Here is a 16,350-nt window from a genome sequence, read left to right as displayed (position 1 = left end):
GATGCTGCCGAAGGAACTGGCAGAGCTGTGTGGCGCAGAGCTTGGCTAGGGCCAGCCTGACACTTCGGATCCGTTCCTAAATTGCCTCGGTAGGAAAAAAAATGGTGTGTCTGAAACCTGTAGGTACTGGGGGTACTTATAATTTTTTTGTTTTGAAAAAGGGGTACTTTATATATATAAAAAAGGTTGAGAAACACTGCTCTAGATGGTACTTGGTCCTGCCGTGAGGGCAGGGGGCTGGACTCGATGACCTCGTAAGGTCCCTTCCGGTTCTATGATTCTATTAGGGAGGTACAAGCCGCCTGCAATAGTTAACTGGTTAAACCAGTGTTTCCCAACTGGTGGTCCGCAGAACCCTGGGGTTCCACGAAGCAAAAGTAAGGGTTCCGTGAGAACTTGAAACTCCCCCCTTAAAGAGACAGCCCGCCCTTTTTTTTTTTTGCTCAATTTTCCTGGCTGGGGTTCCTCAAAATTCGAAATTCCGTGGCCAAAAAAATTTGGGAAACACTGAGTTAAACGATTTATTGAATTGGTCGTGGCTGGCAGGGGTTGTTGTAACCAGCTGCACCAGATCCACGGCCAGGTGGGGCCGGTTAACCAGTTTCCTTGTAAACAGGCCTGTTTACTGCATAACTGGTTAACCTCTTATATCCCTAGTTCCTAAGGGAGTGAGGGCCATCTGTGTCCCACTGCACCGGCTCAGTGGCCCAAGCGGTAGTTTTCTATTGTTTAAGTCTCTGCCACGTTTCCTATCAAATCATGATGAGGGAGGTTCTTCAATTAAATCCGCCGTGGCTGATTTCCACGCTTGGGAGACGTGATCAGTTGGCTATGAATCCAGCCCTGGAAAAGCTATTCTCAAAATGCCGTGGCAGGCAAAACTGTTTCCTTACAGCCCATCCCAGGATCAGGATGGAAAAGCGACATGGGAAATCTCTTTTCTCTTTGGGATTTTACAGTTTTCTTTTGCCCCGCTCTGTTTTCCCCTCTTGGGGGGTGATTTTGTTTGTGATGCACAGAGAGAGTGCCTGCTTTCTCGGAGGACACAGCCTTGTATCTCCCGGACAGTCACTGCTTCGCTTTTCAAAGACATGCGGTGGAATTGGAAAGAAAGAAAGGACCGAACTCGATGTCAAGGTCAGTTGATACATTCCTTGGAAGATAAACTGCCATTTGTCAGAGAGCCATGTTTGGGCTTGGAGCAGTGCTTACACAGGCCAGCCGGAGCTAGACACACGTCTGTTTTCAAGTCCGGAACGTGACTCTGTAACAGTGCCTCCTTACTGTCTGGTTCTGTGCATTGTCACAGTTGCGTGCACCGGCTGGGCGTGGTGAACGTAGGCTCCCTCTTGGAAGGGCGTCGGGGAGCAGCGGCTCTTGGAAGCGCCCAGAGGATGCTCAGGAACGGCCGCAGGGTGGATATTCAACAGCTCATCATTTCTGAGCCTTTTAAGAGCTGCTGAGCCATGGTTGTGGCCTGGGGAAAACAGTGTTCTGGTGTAGGGGTGTTTCTGGCTCCAGCAGTTTTATGGCTTGTTTTTCTGCCATCTTTTTTTTTTTTAGTTACTGCCAGAGGCTGTTTAGCGCCACATCTGCGCTCACGGGTGTCACGAGTCCTCTCCGTAGGATGCAATGAGCCGCACATGAGTCAGTTGTAGTCGTAACCGAAATGGAGTCGTCCTGGGGCACCTTGGAGACTAACCAAAATAGCGAGGATCATGAGCTTGCCTGGGTAAAACGCACTACATCAGATGAGTTGGAGTGGAAATAACAGGAACCGAGAGAGCTATACGACAGCAGAAGAAGTTCCTGTCAATTGTAGGGCCCGTGTTAATGAGGCTAATTATGTGGGCTGGACTTGTCCCATTCATAGCTTTCGATGTGGAAATGCTGGGATTAAAGGTGGGAGAAACGGAGCATGTCCTCAGAAGAGAAAAAGGGGGGAAAGGGGGAAGCAAGAGAAATATACAAGATGAGACTGAGTGGAGATGGTTGAGATCAGTAGTCTGTTGTGTTGGGCGTATCTTCCGTCATGGAGAGCGTGTTGTGCCCATACAGGGAATCTGTGACCTGACTTCTCTTCTGGCACCAGGAACCTCCTAATTAATTCTTAAAATACACTCCGAGGGGCAGCCGTGTTAGTCTCTAAGGTGCCACGGGACTACTTAAAGTTACAGACTAACTAAAATATATAGATCATGGGTCCCATGAGAGCTCATGGGCCTGTATATATTTTTGTTAGTCTCTAAGGAGCCATGGAACCACGCGTTGCTCTTGAAATAACAGAGGTTGCAATGTGATTTCAGCAGGCACCTTTCCGGCAACAGGATGGCTGTGTCCTGATACAAAACAGGCCTTCCCGCTCTTGAGAACCTCAGAGCACTTTGCTGATAGGTGATTGGCTAGTAGACGTGCACAGCTCCTAGGTCTTGTATGGAACTTGTGTCCTCGATTCAGCTACGTGAGCCTGGGTCCGACCGGCTGTCCGTCACCGCGGGAACCTGCAAACCAGCAGAGGTTCTGGGCTGTGAAGAAGGGGATGTTTTGATGGCTTGGACTTTTGGATTGGGAGGATGTGAGAGAGACAGGCTCCAATCCAAGCATTCTGATCAGCCCTTCTTCTGGCTGGAGGACATACTGTGAATTGGGTTCTATGTGCCTGGCTTGTCTTTAGGGTTAGGCCTTCAAAACTGAGGTTGCGTATCAGTACATTTAGGCATGTTCCCCATTTTCTTCCTTCAAACTCCTTCTGATCTTTGTGCCAGTGGCCTGCTTGGTTGCTGCCCCTCGTCTCAGAGGAAGATCAGTAACCGCCGCCTGAGAGATCTGTCTGTCTAAAGTCCATCTAGGGATATCAGTCGTAACCCCTCATGTTAGATGCTGGAAATCTAAGATTCAAGTGAGTTATTGCGCTTGTCTTACAAAATAGGGCCATCAGATGCTTGCAGCTAGTCTGGGAGCTAGTTGGTCCTCCAATTGGCTCCTCCCACTTACTTCCAGCTGCTAAGTTACATGAACTTAAAACGTGAACTACTCTCTGAGGCCATATCTACACTACACAGAAGAACAATGCTGCTGCGATCGATCTGCTGGGGTTTGATTTAGCAGGTCTAGTGAAGACCCGCTAAATCAAACTCAGAGGGTACCTCTGTTGGTGCCAGTACTCCTGCTTCTCATGAGGAGTAATGGAAGCTGGCAGGAGCATTTGCTCCAGTCGAACTCCCACTATGTGAATGGTGCAGAAACGCAATTTCAGATACATCGACTCCAGTTTCATGACTAATATTGCTGGAGTTGCATATCTTAGTTTGACCTTCCCGGAGTGATTTTTTTTTCCGTGTGAGTAATTGCTGTTTGCCGCAAGGATTTTATAGGCTTGCGAATGGGAAGGAGGATGCCCACGGGCCGCCTTTGTATTACAGCAAAGAATGCCTACCTTGCAACAAGTGCAGGGCTTTGTGAAGAGGGACTTAGTGTTCAGGGTTGTCCGGCTCCAGTTTTATAGTCAGCAATGCCTGGCCGCCAAAGACCTCCGAGGCCTGGGAAGTGGGTTGCATTTGTAAGTCTGTTGATCTACTGTGACAAATGTCAAATGTTTTTCTTAAATGACAGGAAAAGGGTTCTGCAGCATTTCTCGAGGGCTCCGTAACATTTTTCCTGTCCTGATGTGAGAGATCAAAGGAATCTTCTGCCACTTCCTCATTTGCCATCCGATTCACATTCGCATCCCTTTAAAAACATACACTGCAGGCATTTTCTTACTAGGGATGTAGAATCACATTTAATTGGCACCCCTGCCAATTAACCGGTAAGCATCACCCCTCAAGAGTGTTGCTTACCAGTTAAGCCGGGTACACTTTCAGGGTGTGTCTGGACTACAGAGTTTTGTTGACAAAAGTGGACTTTTGTTGACAAAACTATACCTGCATCTACACTACCGCTGAGTTCTGCCGGCAATAAGTCAACAGAATGCAGCAGTTTTGTCGACGGTGGTAAACCTCATTCTATGAGGAATAACGCCTTTTGTCAACAGAGTTCTGTCGACAAAAGGCACTATTGCATCCACATTGTGCTTTTTCAAAAGAGCGTGTGGACTCTGTGTTGAAAAAGCAGCTTGCTTTGTTGACAGAACTGTCTGTAGTCTAGACGTTCTTTGTCAACAGTATGAGTGTGTCTAAACTACATGGCTCCATTGATGGAGCCATGTGGATTAGGCTGATCGGCAAAGGGAAATGAAGCCGCAATTTAAATAATCGCTGCTTCATTTAAATTTAAATGGCTGCCGCGCTGAGCCGACAAACAGCTCATCAGCTGCTTGTCGGCTCAGCGTGCTAGTCTGGATGCTCCCGCGCCGACCTGAAAGCCCTTTATTGACCTCCCCGTTATGCCTCGTAGGATGAGGTTTACCGGGGAGGTCGATAAAGGGCTTTCATGTCGGCAGGAGAGCGTCCAGACTAGCGTGCTGAGCTGAGAAACAGCTGATCAGCTGTTTGTTGGCTCAGCGCGGCAGCCATTTAAATTTAAATGAAGCCGCGATTATTTAAATCGCGGCTTCATTTCCCTCTGCCGAACAAACAAATCTACATGGCTTCATCGACGGAGCCATGTAGTTTAGACGTACCCTATGTGTCGACAAAGCCTCTGTTGACAAAAGCCTGTAGTCTAGATGTACCCTCACATCCCATGTCTTACCAGGCCCAGACTTCTGCAGAAATGGATGGGTTGTCAGATTTGTAGTGTTTCACGCCACAAACTCCAGTATACCTCAAGGGTGTCTTCATCCCCTACTGCGTAATCTCTTTTATTGGTCAGTTCTGTGGGCCCAGTTGTACCCTCAGCTGTGGGGTCTCAACTTTGCCAGAAGTTCTAGTGGTCCTGCATCACCTCTCAGGAATAAATCTTCCTGTTCCAATACTACACTCCCAAACAGGGCGGCAGATCCGTCCTTCTCGTGCCTTCAACTTGAGTATGGGCGGTGCAGGTGGCCCGGATGAAAAAAACCCCTCTCCGCATGCAGTTCTCAGCTTCATCCCTCATCCCATTTGCCAAGACAGCCGACCGCACGTGTGCCTGGAACGTTTTCTTTCTGCAGTGTTACTTGGTGCCTATCTGAGCCATCTTCGCAGTGTGTTAAACGGAACCGAATGTTTTCTTGGGAGACCATCCCAAGTGGAGTATGTTGCATGATCAATCATACTGAAGGCTCGGGGCAAGCCCATAAACACAAGCAGATCTCTTGGAGCATGCTCCTACGACGGAGCCTTGGAACCAGCTTTGGCATGGTTTCAGGAGAGAGGCGTTTTCTGCTGGAAGATGGCATAGCCACTCTCTTGGACTGGAGGGGTGATGACACTGGTCCTTTTGCCTTGCGTACATTCAGCATGCGACACACGTAGGAAAGGCTCGAGTCTCCACTCTGTCTGAGCCCAGCTGAGAGCTCTCTGTTTCAGCCCTGGTGAGAGATCAGGCTCCCTTTGTCCAACCTGTCCTTTAACTGCTGGAAGATTGCACAAAGCAGAGCTGGGTTCTGGCAGCCCCAACTCTGATCACCTCACCATCCGTGGGAGGACCCTAGCCCACTCCTCCGTCCTTTCCGCTGGGGCACAGAGAGCACAGAAGGTAGAACAGCACTTCCGCTAGCCACGTGTAAGGCCGAGAGGCAGAACTGAACCGGGGACCTCTGGAGCTTAGTGCAGGAACCGCTACAGCTTGAGCTACAAGCCAGTTGAACCGCAGACTGTAAGTGGTCTCAGTGCCGCTCCATGGGACAGGGACCCGCCCCCAGCACGGGTGAGGTTACACATGCACCAGAGGAGAGTTTCTCAGCACATGGGGAATTCTCCGATCTCCTCTGGCTGCTTTATGGCCGCTCTGTGTTGCTTCCCCACTATAAAGCAGGCTTAGCAGACTGGACAATCGGTTGCTCCATTGTGTGTGCGCGCATGCACAAACGTGTATCCATAACACGGAGATCATTGCACAAGTGAGAGCGACATTAGGGTAGCGGTTCCCAACTGCTGCTCCGCGGACCGGGCTGGGCCGTGAACTGCTGGCTGCTAGGTCACGGCAGCTGCCGGAACTCAAGCCGGCTTTCTGTGGTGGCTCTGGGGACTGGGTCTGGGGTACGTATATCGACATTCAGTTTGCATGTTCATTATTTGCATAATGAATATGCAAATATTCAAAAATGTTACCGGTCCACCAAAAGTTTGTGAATACGTTTGCCAGTCTGTGGTATAAAAAGGGCTGGGAACCATTGCATTAGGGCATCTATGTACCCTGGGCTAGGGTATCTATATATCCACATTTGTCTGGATATGGGTGACAAGGGAGGGATCACATAAGGATTCCCTGTTGTGTTTCCTCCTTCTGGGGCATCTGGCAATGGCCTCTGTCGGCAGACAGGATACTGGGCTGGAGGGACCTTGGGTCTGACCCACTCTGGCCGTTCTTACGTTCTAATGTTATCTCTTCATCAATGGTTTAGATATCGGAATAGAGGGGACGCTTATTAAGTTTGCAGATGATACCAAGCTGGGAGGGGCTGCAAGTGCTTTGGAGGAGAGGGTCGTCATTCAAAACGAGCTGGACAAACATGGAGAAAGGGGTTGAGGTCAATAGGATGATGTTCAGTTAGGACAAGTGCAAAGTGCTCCACTTTGGAAGGAACAATCCATTTCACACACACAGAATGGGAAGCGACTGTCTAGGAAGGAGCCTTGCAGAAAGAGATCTAGGGGTCAGAGTGGACCACAAGCTAAATAGGAGTCAACAGTGTGACACAGTTTCAAAAAAAGCCAACATGATTCTGGGCTGCATGAACAGGTGTGTTGTGAATAAGACACGAGACGTCAATTCTGCTCTACTCTGCGCTGATTAGGCCTCAGTTGAAGTTCTGGGCCTCAGTTCTGGGCACCACATTTCAAGAAAGAGGTGGAGAAATTGGAGAGGGCCCAGAGAAGAGCAAAAAATGATTTAAGGTCTAGAAAACATGAGCTATGAGGGCAGACTGAAAGAACTGGGCTTGTTTAGTTTAGAAGAGAGAAGACAGAGGGCTAGCAGTTTTCAAGTATCTAAAAGGGTGCTACAATAAGGAGGGAGAAAAATTGTTCTCCTTGGCCTCTGAGGACAGGACAAAAAGCCATGGGCTTAAATTGCAGCAAGGGGGGTTGAGGTTGGACATTAACCACCCTGGCAGGTAGGAAGTTTTTCCTAAACACTGGAATAAATTGCCTGGGGAAGTTGTGCAATCTCCATCGCTGGAGATATTTAAGAGCAGGTTGGACAGACACCTGTCAGGGATGGTCTAGTCCCCAACCTTTTGGGGCTACCGGGCGCCTGGGGGCAGGGCCAGGCGTGCACTATGTACCTGGGGGCAGCACCGCACATGCGCCCGGGGCAGGGGCCACGCATGTTCCGGGCGTCCAGGGCGCAAGAATGACTCGGGCCAGCCCTGGTCAGTAGGCAGGTGCACGTAAATGCCCCAGTGGGCGCCATGGCGCCTGTGGGCACTGCGTTGGGGACCACTGATCTAGACAGTGCTGGGTCCTGCCGTGAGGGCAGGGGACTGGACTCGACGACCTCACGAGGCCCCTTCCAGTCCTAGTGCTCTGTGAGTCTGTGATCTAGTTCAGCTCCTTGCAGCAGAGTCACGCTTGTTCCCAGGGGCCTGTTTTCCAGCCTCGTTTCCAAGTGAGGGTTCTCCGAGGAACCCCTCCTTTGGGTGGCTGTTCCAGTGCAGTCTGGCGTCCCGGTACGTGCACATGGGAAGTGCAGTGCGGATGTACCATTTGCCTGTCCAGTGAGCCCCCCCGCCAAGCCTCCCCTCTCGCCATCAGTCTCCCGAGCCAGTTCCCAAACGTTGCTGCGTCGTGCGCCCACCGACTAAGAGAGCGCTGTGGCAGACACACTGAAACTGTTTAAAGAGGGAACCTCCAAGGCCAGCTGGAGGTGGATTACCTGTGGGGGAGGGACGAATCCATCCAAGCAAATGTTGGTGGCCTCCAATGAGTCATACGGTTTGTGCTTCTGTCATGGTGAGTGGACATGGAAGCCGAGGGCTGAAGGAGACCTCAGGAGCCATCGAGTCCAGCCCCCTGCCCAAAGCAGGACCAACCCAACTCAACCAACCCAGCCAGGGCTTCGAAACCTCTAGGGATGGAGATTCCACCCCCTCCCTAGGGAACCCTAGGTGTGTGGAAGGCAATGAGGAAAAAGAAATGTGGCAAACCCTTTTAAGGTGAGAACCTCCTGTGTACGCAGGGTGTGTGCAGAACCCTGTGTTCGGAACGGCAAATCGACAAGCTTGCTGGGAGAGAAATGGATTTTCACATTTGGAGGCCTGATGAGGGTGGGCAGTCACTCGCTGCTGAGTATGATCATCTGCTTTCTCTCTCTCTCTCTAGCTGTGGCTGGGAGAATGAAGTTAGCTGGGGCCAGTGGTCAATGCACATTCCTTCTTGCGAGCGTTCTCTAACTTTCAAACAGTTTTTTGAAGTACCAGGGCAGGGCAGGGGTGGGAGGAGAAAGGAGCAGTGTATTTATGCGTTTGAAAGCTATGAAGTGGGGGGAAGTGTTTGATTTGTTTGTGTTCGGCTCACCCAACTTTTCTCGCAGAGAAGAGGTCTGTGTGGAACGTGAAGTGCGTTTCACGGGCGCGGATAGGAGAGGAAATTAGATCTGTTATAAATTGACAGGACAGAAGTACTCGTGGACTTAATACCCCCGTTGTGCACACCGCGATCAGCTGTGCCATGGCCTTTACCAAAAAAAAAAAAAGACCAAATTCTTCAGGTGCAGTTGGAGAATTGTGACTCTCTCCAAGTTTCAAGAGACAGATGGCTTTGGGATTTTTTTTTCTCTTCTCTCTCTTGTTCCCAGCTGGGTTTTGAAGTCCAGAACATGGATGAATTCGGCCAGGCACACGTGACCATGCATCGAAATAAAAGATCGGAGAGGTTGGGGAATCCTATGGCAGAAGCAATCTGAGCTCAAGGAGTTAAATTGTGTGTCATGTGCTTATGGACAAGTAGCCTGTTTGGTGTGAAATTGAATGCCTTTCATCCTGACGAGAAGTCCTGTGGCACTTTATAAACTAACAGATGTATTGGACCATAAACTTTCATGGGCAAAGACCCACTTCACCAGATGCATGTAATGGAAATTCCAGAGGCAGGTATAAATATACAGGCATAAGAAAAGAGGTCCAATCAAGAGTAAGGTTGTATGAGGAGAAAGGAAAGTCGGAGGAAGAGTGCGCTGTGTTGAAATAAGCGCTGTGTAGACGTGCCCAAATTCGAAATAAACTATTTTGACCTAAGCTATGCAATTAGCGTCGCTGAAGTTGCATGGCGTATTTCGAGTTTAGCCCCACTGTGTAGACGTACCCTGAGTGACCTGCCTGAGGCCACACAGTGAGTCTGTGACGGAGCCAGGAACGGAACCCAGTTCTCCTGAGTCCAAGTGTTCTTTTCAACGCAAAACCAAATTTGGCAGCAGACGGCAGCGTGTTTCGTAATCCATCAGAACCCTGGCTTCGGAGACTAGCTTACCAGTTTGGAATGTGTTTATCTGCTCCTATTGAAACACTCCAAGACAAGTAGAAACGTATCAGGGCCTGGTTTCTAAGGCTACTTGACTTTTTCAGAAGCAGATAACGTGAAAGAGAGGCGCGCCGATATTATGTTTCGAGTTCAGACCTGGGCACAGCTGACCTCCTCTTTGGAGAGGTGAAGTGGGACTTGTCTGTTGTCCGGGAACGATGCTGATGCGGGTGAAGCTGATGGGTAGAAATCAGTACAGGCTCTTCTGCAGCATAATTATGTGAGATCAGGGCCGATGCTGGCAATCTAGCAAGATTCCGGATACCCTGCTGTTTTGTCCAGGTTAAAAACATTCTTCCATAGAGACGCGCTGGTGTGTTGCAGCAATTAACCCCCCTGCAGCTAGCCTTGCTCAGCTGGCTCTGGTTTATGGGGCTCCAGCTGGGAGGATGGAAAATTGTAGCACAGAGATTCAGGTTTGGGCTGGAACCTGAGCACTGGGACCCGGTGGTACCAGAACCCTGTTTCAGCCAGAGTGTAAATGTCTACACTACAGTTTTACAGCCTCACCGCCTGGGCCCCGGATGTCTGAGTCAGCTGGGTAGCAGGCGTTTTATTCCAGTGTAGATGTACTCCTCATGGCTCGGGTCTATGGCAGACTTCGAGCTAGGATATCTGAGCTCAGTTCTTGGCATTACCACCTGTTTATAATGTGACTTTGGGCAGATCACATTCCTTCCCTGAGCCTTATTTTTCCCACCTGTAAAATGGGTCCTCTCTCTCTCTCGTGCTGCAGTGTAAGTTCAGACTTTGAATTCAGTGTGGGTTGAATACCCAGGTTGGGGGGAGGGGGCACTGTTGCTTTTGCAGGAAGAGCAGAGCCAGCCTCGGTTTCCCGCCCAGGTTGTCACTAGAGGGTTAAGGCCAAAAGTATTCTGGAGTTTGCACAGGGCACATTGTTGGAGTTCCTCTGGGCATCGCTGTGCCGGGGCGCGGTGTTGTTCAAAGGACAACGCTGGAGCCTGTTTTGACTTGTCCTCTGCCGGGCTCGCGTTTTCTTTTCAAAGGCAATCAGGCATGCTCTTTCGCCGCCAGGCCCAGACTGGCTCTGCTGGGAATCGGCCCTGCCAGTGGACTTCGGCTGAGTCAGGGCAAGAGAACAACCCGGCCATATAGAAATGTGACTGTGTAACCTGCACACCTTGTGTGGGTCACTGTCCCATGCAGTGGCACCTAGACCACAGTGGCACCTAGACCACAGTCACAGCTAAGACCAAGAGAGATCTCTCAGCAGGGGGAGATAGCCTTTTGAAGCACAAGATCACTTTTTTTGAATTTAAGTGCAATCCAGAATTTACCTACAACCCAAATTTCCTGGCCCTGCCTCCTTTGTGCCTTTTCTCTGAGGCCCCGCCCCGGCTCCCTCCATCCTCCCTCCCTCTCACCAGGCCGGGCAGAGTGTAGGGGCGCAGGTTTGAAAACCTGAGGCACAGTCAGCTGACTTGTCTGCCATACCGTGGGGTACCTTGCCACAGTGCGGATGCAGCCTCCAGTATGTCTGTGGGACTGTGTCAGATCAGACCAGGGTTCCAACTTGGGTTTGACCCTGACCCACCCAAATCCTCCAACCCAGGAGCCCATGGCATGGAGCACTGGAGCCAAGCTGGGCCCCAGTGTTCAAGTCCTGTTGCTTTGCAATATGGACACAGCCCCATTGGGCATCTCCTGGGTGATCTTATATTGTCTTCTGAGCAGTCAGGTTTCCCCCACTGCACCACAAAGACAGGCCACAGCAGCCATGTTTGGGGCATGACCCACATGGGCCTTGAACCCACACTCCCGGGCTCCAAAGGCTGCTGCCTTAACCATTAGGCTAGAGAGACCCAGCCCACCTCCTCTAGGCTGGCAGGAAGTGCTGCCCAGACACACTGTGCAGCCTACCAGATAAGGCAGCACCCCAGGGCTGGGTTGCAACCCCTAGTTTGAAAGCCTCTGGCCTCCATGCGGAGCCACAGCATGGGCGACCAAAGGCCCTTCCCTCCCCCTCGCGGGGATTGTCTGGCCTGGGAATCCGAGCAGCAGACAGGCCCAAACCAGTGTGGTTTCCCCCAGCCGCGGGGCCGGCCAAGTGGCCTGCGGTTCCTGTTCGCACACTGTGCCTTGGCGCTGCTTTGGGGGCTCTGGCCTGGCTGACGTCCCCCGTGGCTCTGGTTCTCTCTCGGGGGTGAACAACTTCCCTTGGGAGCCAGCCAGGCCACGGCCGGGTCTCCGTCAAGCGCTTGTCAGCACGACTAACTTCCCACGCGTGCACCAGCCTGGCTGGGACCTGCCTCCTGGTGCCACGCACGGGCAGGGGGCATTTCAGTGAGGTGATGTCCAGTAACGGACTCGGGGGCTGTGCAGGTGAAATCTCTTCTCCCCAGCCCCTCCCGGGGATGCCTGAAAGCCGCACGGCAGCGGCTGGGCGGCTGGGGCGCGGGAACTGCTGCGTAGAACGCTTCTCGGACCCTCCCCCTGCTCCCTTGTGCTCCCCTCCCCCCCGTTCGACGCAGCCCCCCAGGCGTGACGCCTCGTCTGCTCAGCGGGGGCAGCTCTCCTGGGGTCTTCCTCGATCTCCCGGCACAGGCTATGTTAGGAGAACGCCATGGCCTCGTGGGGGGGCAGTCGCTGAGGGATCTGTGCTGAGGGAGGTTTCAGGGTAGATGCCACAGGCCCCGTGGCTGGCGAGTCCCCAGGGACTTTCTGGTTGACTCCGACAGACAGAGCGTATCCAGTGGCGGCCATTTTCTCCCCGGCTCTGGGGCTCAGCCAATAAGGGCAGTTTGGGGCAAGGCCCACCCTGTCCTGCTCCCTCACTGCAGTGCACCCGCCCCTGGCCCTCACGTAAAGGGTGAAGGCCCGTGTCGGACACGGGAGTGTCGGTGAAACCACCCCCGAGGTCCAGTGCCGTGTGGGCCTCGGGCTGGGCTCTGGCACCCGATGCCGGAGAGTCGGGCCCTGAGAGTCCAGCTCTGCTGTCGACCAGCATTCAGCCTGGGCAGCCCTGGTGCTCGCTCCGTGCCTGCCAATATCAGTCCGGAGGTACGTCACTCGGTGGCATTCACTGCAGAGGACGCTGGTTGGTAGTACTGACCCGTCTGCCATTGGGAGAGCCTGGTGCCCTGCCTTTGGCGGCAGGGCATGTTCCCAGCGGGATGTTCTTCTTTACACCATGCACAGTCAACCTGTGGAACTCCTTGCCTGAGGATGTTGTGCAGGCTAGGACGAAAACAGGGTTTAAAAGAGAACTAGATACATTCATGGAGGTTAAGTCCATTAATGGCTATTAGCCAGGATGGGTAAGGAATGGTGTCCCCAGCCTCTGTCTGTCAGAGGGTGGAGATGGATGGCAGGGGAGGGATCACTTGATGATTCCCTGTTGTGTTCACTTCCACTGGGGGCATCTGGCATTGGCCACTGGGGGCAGACAGGACACTGGACTGGATGGGCCTTTGGTCTGACCCAGCCCGGCCACTCTGATGTTCTTATGATGTTCCCTCCCGGCGCAGGGCTGCCATGGGGACTCAGATCTGGGAGGTGAAGGGGGCTAGACCGGGAGGGGGGCTGGTCTTTCTCTCCTGCTTTTCCTCCCGCCCCTCACTCTCCTGGACGCCTGCCACACGTTCCCTGGGGTTTGGGTTCCACACCCCGTGGGGGGGCGTGGTGGTGGTGGTGCAGGCGTGATGAATCTCGGCACCAGGCTGCATGCACTTACTGGCTCCACGCAGGAGTTACCGCGGCACAAAGCAGCCGTGACTGCCGCTCCATGTCTCCACCCCCCTCTGAAGGAGCTGCTGTCCCATTGTAGACATAGGGAAACTGAGTCACACCAAAGCCAAGTGACTGGCCCAAGGTCACACAGGCAAATGGGAATAGACTCCCAGTCTCCTTGCTGCACGGTGCCAGGCAGGCTCTGGCATTGACATCACTTGCTTCATTCTGCAGGCTCGATTTTTCCTCGATTTCCCTCATTGCTTCATCTTCATCTCTTCTGCGGCTGGTCCCTTTCCAGTCCCGGCTTTCGGCCTTTGCTGCACTCACAGAGCAGACCAAAGAGCAAGATTTCTTCCCTGTGTTGAGCAGCAGCTGGTGGCTTGGCCCCAGCTACCCCTGGACCACTGGGGAGCGGCAGGGGGCAAAGGACGTCTTGAGCGTGGTGCCTGGCTTTATCCCGAGAGCCGTTCTGGCGAGTCGTAGCAGGGCCCTGACCAGCCGGGTGTTTCTTCCCTTGTTCTAGCTGAACCAGCTGGAGGAGGCCGCCGATGCAGCTCACACTTTCTTCATGGCCAACCCCGAGCACCTGGAAACGCAGCAGGACATCGAGAACTACAAAACCACGGCAGGGAAGGTCCAGCTGGTCGATCGGGAGGCCAAGCCACACATGGTGAGTGTGGGAAACCAGAGGAGTTGAGAGCATGTGTCAGGGGTCAAGCCAGTGTGGGGAAGAGATTCTGGGCCAGAGGAAAGTAACAGGCGGCTGGCCAAGCTGCCGTGGAGAGTGTTACTATGTTGTGGTGACCTAAGGAGAATATCCGCACACGAGCCTTCTACCTTCAGCCGTGGCGGTGACAGGCCTTAAAAAGGCAGCATCTGTCAATTTCCACCCCGTGGCACCTGCCTGGCTGCAGCAGTATCCTATGCATGGTCGATGTTATGCTTGGAAGAAGCACAGGGAATTTTTTTAGGGGAAAAGGCGCCACACAATGCAATAGAGAAGCAGCTAGCGTATGCTTACACACACGCTCGCTCGCTCTTGCTTCCTCTCTGTTTTGGATTTTTTTTGGCAGCTAACCAGATTGATTACGGAGAAAGAGAAGTGCGGCTTTAAGGCATTGGTCCAAACCAATAGAATTTGGGCGAGACAGAACCGCAAACCTGTGGCAAATCAGCTCCTTTTTATAGCCGTGTTTTTTAATTGGGATTAGTCAGCTTTACGTTGTGATGCTGTAATTAATTGCCGTTTGTCGAGTGCGTGTTTTTTTAGGTTTTTTTCTTTATATCACAGCTGTTTTGTTTTAATTGATAGGTGTTTGCTTTATTTTTTAGTGTCGTTAACTGCTTTTTATTTGCCTTTTCATAGGGGCATGCAGCAATTTTCTGGCGCCTTTACATTTGGCTTTTTTTTTTAGCACATTTGGTTTGGGGTGGCTTTTCCATTTACGTTTTAACACACATCTTTATATCTTGCACTTAGACAAACAAAAATGACATAGCTGCTTTTGTAAAAACCAGATTTAGGACAAAAAAAGTGTTTACGCTTTTACATTAAAGAAGAAAACCATCCAAACTTTAGAAGTGCGACAGTAGTGGCAAATAAACCCTTTTGGTCTATCCCGGCTTTAACATTAATAACAAACACAAACATCCTGCTGAATAAGTTTTTATCAACAGCACTAGGCTGTTCCTTTCTGCAATGCAAAACGGATGGCTGGTAAGGTACACTGAGGCACATTGCATTGCTTAAAGCTACAAGGCTACCCCGAGAGATACCCACGATGTCTCGGTTAGTCAACACGGCCATTGAGCGTTAATTTACACGTCCATTCTGGCACCTGCTGCACACTGTATTGCTGACATACGTGTTTAGGCAGGGCTCTGTTTTCTCTGTGTTCATTCGAGGCAGAGCATCGGCTGTCAGTTTCTCAGGGCTGAGCCCTGGCTGGCAATGGAGTCAGCAATGTTCTCTTGCAAAGGTTCAATGGGGAGAGCAAATCTTTCAGAATCGCCTTTGACTGGGCAGTGGCAGTCAAACCCCAGCAAACCGAATGTTGGGAATCATTAAAGAAGGAACAGAGACTAAGACAGAGAATATCGTATTGCCGCTATATAAAACCATAGGACACCCACATCTGGAATACTGCGTACAGATGTGGTTCCCTCATCGCAAAAAAGATCTCTTGGCATTGGAAACGGTTCAGAAAAGGGCAACAAAAATGATGAGGGGTTTAGAACGGATCCCATATGAAGAGAGATTAAAAATACTGGGACCTTTCAGCTTACAAAAGAGGAGACTGAGCTGGGATAGGATAGAGGTCTATAAAATCATGACAGATGTGGAAAAAGTGAATGAGGAACAATTATTGACTTGTTCCCATAACCTAAGAACTAGGGCTGTGTCCAGACTCAAGGGTTTTTTCGAGAAAAGTAGCCTTTTTCCGAAAAAACTTCACTTGCGTCTAGACTACAGCCGCGTTCTTTCGAAATTAAATCAAAAGAACGCAGCTTTTCTTTCAACGGCGGTAAACCTAATTTCACGAGGAAGAACGCCTTTTTTCGAAAGTGCTCTTTCAAAAAAAGTCGTTCTTGAATGCAAACAGGGCGTTTTCGAAAGAGAGTATCCCGACTGCCTGGGTGCTTTCTTTCGAAAAAGCGGCTTGCTTTTTTGAAAGTACTGGTTGCAGTCTAGACGCTCTTTTTCGAAAGAGGCTTTTTCAAAAGATACTTTCGAAAAAGCCTCTTTCGAAAGAGGCTTGCAGTCTAGACGTAGCCTAGGGGTCACCAAATGAAATGAATAGATAGCAGGTTTAAAACAAACAAAAGGAAGTTTTTCTTCCTGCAGTGCCTAGTTAACCTGTGGAACTCCTTGCTAGAGGATGTTGTGAAGACCAGGACTTTAACAGGGTTCAAAAAAGCGATAGGTAAATTCATGGAGGTTAGGTCCATCAATGGCAATTATCCAGGATGGTGTCTCTAGCCTCTGTTTGTCAGAGGCTGAGAATGGGTGACAGGGGAGGGATCCCATGATGGTTTCCTGTTGTGTTCCCACCCT

At 51.2% G+C, this 16,350-nt stretch overlaps 1 protein-coding gene across 1 annotated transcript in view; it reads left to right on the top strand.

Annotated features, from left to right (window-relative positions):
• P3H2 (prolyl 3-hydroxylase 2) overlaps nucleotides 1–16,350 on the top strand; it is a 115,920-nt gene that overhangs the window by 70,492 nt on the left and 29,078 nt on the right. The window contains exon 2 of the mRNA XM_075938264.1: nucleotides 13,819–13,965. Coding sequence (XP_075794379.1) covers nucleotides 13,819–13,965 — 147 coding nt within the window. The remainder of the gene's footprint in view (nucleotides 1–13,818; nucleotides 13,966–16,350) is intronic.

This window comes from Pelodiscus sinensis, chromosome 10, assembly GCF_049634645.1.
Source record: "Pelodiscus sinensis isolate JC-2024 chromosome 10, ASM4963464v1, whole genome shotgun sequence".
NCBI lineage: Eukaryota > Metazoa > Chordata > Testudines > Trionychidae > Pelodiscus > Pelodiscus sinensis.
Note: the sequence above shows the minus strand (reverse complement) of the source record. Positions and strands in the feature narration are given on the sequence as shown.